The sequence below is a fragment of the Oreochromis niloticus genome, linkage group LG13 (genome assembly GCF_001858045.2).
Source record: "Oreochromis niloticus isolate F11D_XX linkage group LG13, O_niloticus_UMD_NMBU, whole genome shotgun sequence".
In the NCBI taxonomy this organism is placed as follows: domain Eukaryota; kingdom Metazoa; phylum Chordata; class Actinopteri; order Cichliformes; family Cichlidae; genus Oreochromis; species Oreochromis niloticus.
In genome coordinates this window covers 19,378,063-19,385,720 of record NC_031978.2, presented here as the reverse complement: position 1 = coordinate 19,385,720, position 7,658 = coordinate 19,378,063, and the positions used below count along the sequence as shown (strand labels likewise).

The 7,658-nt window shown below is 40.7% G+C and overlaps 1 protein-coding gene across 1 annotated transcript; it reads right to left on the bottom strand.

Moving 5' to 3' along the window:
* Positions 1-3,983: 3,983 nt before the first annotated feature.
* On the bottom strand, positions 3,984-7,403 carry plaua (plasminogen activator, urokinase a). The gene is made up of 11 exons (XM_013269037.3): positions 7,312-7,403; positions 6,580-6,673; positions 6,459-6,492; positions 6,222-6,360; positions 6,049-6,131; positions 5,909-5,950; positions 5,636-5,816; positions 5,373-5,518; positions 5,136-5,276; positions 4,901-5,049; positions 3,984-4,468 (listed from the first exon to the last, which is right to left on the bottom strand). The coding sequence occupies exons 2-11, from the start codon at positions 6,628-6,630 to the stop codon at positions 4,274-4,276; spliced, it is 1,161 nt and encodes a 386-aa protein (XP_013124491.1). The 5' UTR covers positions 6,631-6,673; positions 7,312-7,403; the 3' UTR covers positions 3,984-4,273.
* Between the last annotated feature and the right edge of the window lie 255 nt (positions 7,404-7,658).

Sequence of the window (7,658 nt, the reverse complement as noted above, 5' to 3'; positions counted from 1 at the left end):
TCACCGCCCTCTGTCCAATCACAGCGAAGGAATACAGCTGCCAAGCTGGTTGGTGTTGGTGCGCATTGACGCCTTCCCTGCACACACACACACACACACACACACACACTAAGTGAGAGCTCTTCCCAAATGACGTCATCCATGCCAGTAGCCCCCAAAAAGGGAAAGTGTTGGGGTAACTTAAGCTATTATGATTCAAGATAAGGGGTGGGGGCGCGCAATATCAAGGAAAGAACAAGGAAAGGTTGTAAACATATTGTGCTATGACTCCCTGCAGACTCATAAAGGTCAGCTTTACATCTGTGAGACTTGTAACGGATAGAAAAGGGAGCAGGTTCTGCACCACCTAGTAGGCTCTAGTGCAGAAAACATTTTTTGTTGGTGTGGTTTTATGAAGCTTCAAACCTACATCTGACATATGATCTCCGTCCATTAAAAGGTGGGTCAGGAGTTCATGTCTCCAGGCCTCAATGTGCAGGTCTAAATAAAGACCAAGGATTCAGCTTGCTGCAGTCTGGAGCTGAGAGGAGTCTCAAAGATTACAGCACAGCACCCACATGCTGTTTCTCTGCTTCTGGACTTTGGTGCTGAAGATAGGCTACTTAACAACCCAGCTGACAATGCCCATGAATGTCATTTATACCTGCAGTTCTCACTTGTGTGTGCATGTTTGCTGTCCCTGCACCTCATAATTGAATCTCTGTTAGGGAAAGTGGAGAGCCCAGCAGCAAAAACTACAGTATTTATAACCTCAAGACCCCACATCAACCAAAGAGCCTGCAACCAAGTGTGGATGCATGTGGACAAAAGGTTAACCCCCCCAAATCAGACATAGTGGACTGGTTAGAAATGACCCCACAAATGTCCTCTCATCTCAGGAATTGTCCTTAAAGAGGAGTAAGAGTTGTACTCACTGCATCTCCAAACCTTATATGGACTGAGGCAGAGTAGGAGATGCAATAAAGTAAACTGGTGTCTATGAGTAATTGTGGAGGGGTAGGACAGTCTCTGATTGGCTCCAGTAGCCCTGCTGTGAACTATCTGTATATGTGGACTTGTCCAAACAGACTTTGAAAGAAAACATTGCTGCAGGTTGTTAAGAGAGGCTTTAGAGTATGTGCTCAGAAATGACACAATGACCAACTGGATGTTGTGGTTGTTCACAGCAACACTGTGTATTCTGATGCTTTCATTGCACTTAATCTGCTTATCATGGCTGGAGCAGTGATGCTTAGCGCTCCCTTCAAATATTTCTTTTTGAGTGATTGTTGTTGTGGTATGTGGTCATAGTGTGAGTCATGCTGTATGTCTGAGAAGATATGATGTTTGGCCACTGTGCAGCAGAACCATGTTTAGTAGCACTGCCTTCATTTGCACATAAGCCACAGTTTCTTACTATACCACTACAATATGCAGTGCTGTGCAAATGTCTTTAGTCACCCTTTATCTAATCAGATGATTTTCAGATAGTATTACATGGTAATGCATGGTACTTTTCTATGTTCTGTATTCCATCACTTTTGAAAAGATTTCCATTGAAAGATTTCCAAACCCTGACGTTTTCTCTGCTGTGGTTTACAGTAGACATTCACTGCTGTGTTTTCTCCTGACCTGCTCCATACATATTAACAACAATTTTAACCAAAAATGTAAAATTTGGATCCATCACACCTGTTTGAACTGCATCTTGTGTAATTTGGCATACCTCAGCCTTTTCTCCCCCATTCCCTTCATTAAGAATGGCTTCTTGACAGCCACCCTTCCACTGAGACCATTTCTGATAAGGCTTTAGTGAACAGTAGATGGATCACCTGAAGGCCCAGTTGTATTTTTCACGTCTGGTGTCAGGGATTTGCTGGAATCTTTGCTATTTCTTAAAGATGCAACTTTCAGATATTGTTCATCTGCTGTAGATGTTATTTTAGGCCTGCTACTTCTTCTTTTGTCCTCCACTTGACCAGTTTCCTCAATTATATTTAAGGACACAAATCACATTGTGCTGGTATATGACACATTTTCTGCTAATAGCTCTCGGTGAATCACCTTGTTGGTGCAAAAATATAATTTTATACCTGTTATAATTAGAACAAATGGTTTGTTTTTGCAACAGGCTGATTGTAACAAAGTCCCTAAAGATACAGTTTAAAATTTCTTTGCTAAACTGTTTGTCATGTGTAGGAAAAACACTGGTTAATCCTTTAATTAGATGCCTTTTTATACTTGAATGATTCATAGGTCAGTGTTAAGTGGCTTAATAAGCAAAGAAAAACATTCTTCTCTGAAAGTGATCAGGTAGAAGAAGTCGGCTGAAAATAAATGAAAAAGTAGCCAACAGTCAAAGAGAACCTTGGAAAGACTTTCAGCTATTGCTCAAGACCACTTGGAAGCAATAAATGGTGGTGATGATTGCGTGCAATAATTCAGTATATATGTTTTCCTTTGCAACAAGATGAGTTGAGGATTTAACATAATGACTTTGAAGATCTCCTGAGTTCACTTTCACTGAGAACTGTCAACAGCTAGACATTTGCTGTTTTTATAGAAATGCTTCAATTAATAATTGATGAGGTTCCTTGAATTTTATTTGCGGTCTACACATTCGTAAGGATGAATGTTCTTATTTGGTAATCCCCTGACATTTTATCCAGCACCATCACATGATTACATTTCCTGGTTTAAATTACCAAATGTCACATACTTAATTGTGTCCAAGTGTAAAAGATAAACATTGTTACTCTGTTGACGTGAGAATCAAGCTCAAGACTTTTGTTTCTTATTAACCATTCATGCTTTATCTTTTTAAAAATTGTTTTTATTCAAATGCATTTTTAGCCTTTGCCTAAATAATAAATTGGGGCTAGAAACACAGATTCAAGTCCAGACAGTTCATCTGTGTTACAGGTACTGCAGGATAATGAGGTAAGGTAAGGAAGTTTTAGCAGATGCAGTCACAGAGTATGCCTCTGCAAGCTGTTGCAAGTTTCTAAAGGTCTGGAAAACCACAGCTATGGAGGGTATGGGAAACAAGTGAGCAGGAAGAGCAGGAGTGGTTGAAGTTATAGTACAGGGTATGTGGGAGTGGGTGGATGTCAGACTAGACCTGACTGAAGGTGGCAACAAAGAATGCTTTATCTGTGACAGAAGACAAATGTAAAGCAGTTCATCTAGTCTGCTCTGGTGTCTTGTTTTGACCCCTGTTGTGTTTCTAGTCCATTGAGTTCCGTCTCCAAACTGCTACACAGCACACAGATCAGATATGAAACAGATCAGATGTCACTATTGTTTGCTCTAAAATACTTTTGTGATCTTTATTTTGAGGCTAAAAAAACCAAATTTCACACAACAGTGCCCTCTGGTGTTTGACTTTAGGACTCTGTAGCTCGGTCTGATTCAGCTACTCAGTTGAAATTCTTTATTTCTGTATAAAAGGAAAACAAGTGGCCTTGCCATTTGTTATACATGTAACCCAGGGATAAAAGAGACAGTAAAAAATGAGTTGATAAATAAGCTTTTATTATATATATATTTTTCATCAACAGCAGGACCAGCCTTGTATATGAAATTAAATTATTTGACATAAATATGTTTCCTAATTGCTTATTTTAAAAGTCAATAATAAATATGCAGAATACCTGAAAAATGCACAAGTAATAAAAAAATATATGCATCCATCCATTCGCTGCCGCTTATCCTTTTCAAGGTCGCGGGGGGCGCTGGAGCCTATCCCAGGTGTCATAGGGCGAGAGGCGGGGTACACCCTGAACAGGTCGCCAGTCTGTCGCAGGGCCAACACACAGAAACAGACAACCATTCACACTCACATATTCACACCTAGTGGCAATTTGGATTATCCAATTAACCTATCCCTACAAGCGGCATGTCTTTGGACGGTGGGAGGAAGCCGGAGTACCCGAAGGGAACCCGCGCAAACACGGGGAGAACATGCAAACTCCACACAGAAAGACCCCGGCCTGATGATGGAATTGAACTCAGGACCTTCTTGCTGTGCGGCAACAGTGCTAACCACCGTGCCACCTTTCAGCTCATAAAAATATATAATGCAACCAAAATTAAAGCAGTTTTTAAAATACTCTTTTAAAATAGTTACATTAAATCGTTTCAGTGCAAAAACATGTTCACATGTTTCACATGTGATGGTAGCTGCTCTCAGAACAAAACCTGCAACGTCTGCACTTGCTTGCATGTGCAAAGAAAAAAAAAAGCTCCTGCATTTAGGGAACACTTAATAAATAAATACGATTCTGGGACAGTTTCATTTCAGGGGATACATCAGTCCTTTTGCGTATTCGATGAGTCCTGTTTTCCCTGCGATCCACCTGTTGTAATTGGTGACCTTTGTGTAGACACCTGGTTTATTTTTCCTGGCACAGCCCTCACCCCAGCTCACCACGCCGAACAGAAACATCCGACCTGATGCTCCACACACCAAAGGACCGCCAGAGTCTCCCTGCGGACAGAGGGCAAAACAGCCAGGTGTTAAATAAAACCTCCAGGTTTATCTTTATTTATTTTCTGATTCAGTGTAATCTTAGACATGCCTTTTCCCTGACAAACAAATATTTTCATGTGAAAACTGTGAAAATATACTCAGAAGGTAACAATTGTCTTGCAAAGGGTGAATTGTCTTGAGATTGGCAACAAATTTCAACCTAAAGGTAACTAATCTGACATTAGACTATTCAGCACTTTTCAAGGTCAGCGAGTTTCTTCAAGAAGAGGAAGAAATACTCTTCAGATCCGCTTTAAAGCTGTCAAGGCATATGATACATGCTGCAAATCAAGTTACCGCTTCTTCTAACTCACTTCTCTTTTGATGTATATACTTAAAGCAAGCCCAAATGTCTTGTTTCCCACGGCATACCCTGCGCCCTGTCCTTACCTTGCAGGCATCAGTGCTCCAGTCGGGGCTCGCAGCACAGAACATGTTATCAGTGATGCGTGTTCCGTAGTGCACTTCTTTGCTACAGTCAGCATTGGACATCAGTTTTACCTCAGCCTGTTTCAGATACTGTGAAAACTGGAATGAGCCTGCAACAAAGTGTCAAATGTGAGACTCAGAAATTGGTTGAAAGAGCAGAACTGAGTCTAAAGGGCGGAGGTCCTCCAGTACTAACCTGCGCTCTCCTTCCCAAATCCTGCGATGCTGCATGTAAATCCAGGAGGTAGCTCAGTGTGAAATGGAGGAAGGCAAGCTATGCGTACAGAAGCTGATTTAACTGCATATCCTCTACCTCTGCCTTTGAGCTTAATCAGAGCTGAAATGTAAAAATAAAAACACACGTAAGTTCTGTGCACAGAGTAGTTCTTTATGTGTATATGCACTATTTAGTCTCAACAGTGTTTGTGCTCACCTATGTCGTTGTTGTAGGTAGTATCATCATATCCTTCATGCATGATGAGTCTTTCCACAGCAAACCTTTGCTCACTGCCGGCATTTGTTTCATTAATGGCACTCTTTCCCAGGTATATGGACAGATGTGTGAGTCTGGTATTCTCACTGAACAAAAACCAAACACATAAATGTGTAAACATGTCGCACACCAACATGAATCATATTGACATTACAGTGCAATGACTGCATTGGAGGAAATAGCACGGTGCTGTGTTTTCTCACCCATCAGAGAAGCAGTGAGCTGCAGTGAGAATCCAGCTTGGTGAAATGAGAGTGCCACCACAGAGGAAGCCATAGCGCTTATGAAAAATGGCAGCAACCCATGGCTGCGACTCTATAGGTGTGAAAGAGCCACCTACAATTTTATACATCTTCTTCTCAGATGTCTCTCCACACGTTTGCGCTGGAAGGACACATGGAATAAGTCAGGGGGAGCTAATAAAGAGAATCATACCTTGTGATTTAGGAAAAACGGGATTTAAACAACAAAATTACCTGTATCCACAGGTAGCTGAGGAGGTGTTTGTGATGCTGGACCTTTATTGGAATAGAAAACAGAAAGCATTAGAGAAATTCAAACCAATCTTCAATAAAATATAGCAAATAGAAAAGTAAATCACCAATATGAGTCGTACATCTGGGAATATCACAGTATTCTCTCACAGTCCTCATTTCTTTTGTGACAAAGCACCATGGCATGCCGGAATTGTCAGGATTCCTAATGTTCAAGTACAGTTATATTAAACATGGGTTACCTGTTGTCAGACTTACAGTATAAAAACCATCACATTGGTAGCCCAAAGCATACCTGCAGTAACGATGTCTGCCAAGTCCAGGTACATTATTCCACTGAGGTTTAACCCTGTTCCAGTAGAGACATGAGCGACCGGTGGATGACTTTCCAACCTTTCCACTGTATTCACTCCCATCTCCAGACAGACACCGTTCTGCAGATCACAGCACAAAGAGGGGTGAGAACATTTAATGCATGCTGTTAAAAGCATAAACCTTAAGAACTTTGCCTGGATGCGTTGAAATCACTTACGTCTTGCCTGTTTTGATGATCTTTGTGAAAAAGCCTGAAAGAAGCACAGAGAAACTTAGTCATACTGAAAAATTAAAAACCTTCCGACCTCCATCAGAACAGCTCTTAAACCACCTCTTACCACATCCATGCTGACCGCTGCAAGGATGACAACGAGGACAAAGAAATTCATCTTCACTTCTTGTTTTGCTTCTGTTTTTTGGAGATATTTTTGTCTGTGAAATTACAGAAAAGGAACACAACAATTGTGGGTGAGAGGAAGGAAACTTGCTGTCCCCTTATAGGGTATTTATCGTTCAACACATGACAGAGACGTGTGACCACTATGACACCGTGTGCTTTCTTGGTCTGATTTTTAAATGTGAAGAGTGATGAAATGTTTAATGTCATGCCAAACTAGTTCAATCTTCAACATACAAACACAAGGAAAACACCTCACGGTCTTTCGGCAAGCCACTGACACACATAGATATTTAGCTTACTGATGAAACGCTGCATTCTTGAGGTTTTAATGTGAGAGCAACAGATAGAGGATGTCTATCGTGTGCAGACTTTAAACAATCTAGCACTACAAACAGCATAATATCTACGCTGATTAACAGTAAAGTCTGCGCACAACCTTATATCACATTATTATTGCAATGCGTGCAGTTCAAACTATGAATTTCTAGATATTCTAAGAACACGATGTCAATTTGATAATGACATAAGAAAATAATTGTGTGGTTAACTTTCAGTGCGCTGTGTTTGACATCAAACAGCTTCATATCTAAGAAATCATGTTCGTTCTTAAATATAACTAAAACAACTGATTGTCTAAGAGTCTAAGACACTTCGCAAGAGATGTGTTTACCTTTTATTCCAGACTTCCAGTTGACTCTCCTCTCTGGGTCTTCTGATATGCACCTGCACTGTGTGAGTACTCAGGCTCACACTGATGGCTGTTCTGGTATTTCTACTGTGACTCCGCTTGTTTCCACTCTTTTAACTTACCCTGCAAGTGGGAGGAGTTTGTCACACCCTGTGACACACATCCAGTGAACAGCCCCTTCCTCTTAAGCTACAACAATAAAGTAAAAGAAACATATATCCATAATTGGTCATGTGTACACTGAAAGTACACGATTGAAGAATTGCAGGATTTGTGGGCAGAGTCTGTTTACTACAAAAAACAAAACAAAAACAAACAAAAACCTAAAA

Bases quoted from the DNA above. Each gene is read 5' to 3' on its own strand.
- plaua (XM_013269037.3), bottom strand. From the start codon at position 6,630: ATGAATTTCTTTGTCCTCGTTGTCATCCTTGCAGCGGTCAGCATGGAT. The intron at 6,361-6,458 runs GTAAGTGATTTC...TGTGATCTGCAG, and splicing joins ATCATCAAAACAGGCAAGAC to AACGGTGTCTGTCTGGAGAT. The intron at 4,469-4,900 runs GTAAGGACAGGG...CTCTGTCCGCAG, and splicing joins GGAGCACTGATGCCTGCAAG to GGAGACTCTGGCGGTCCTTT.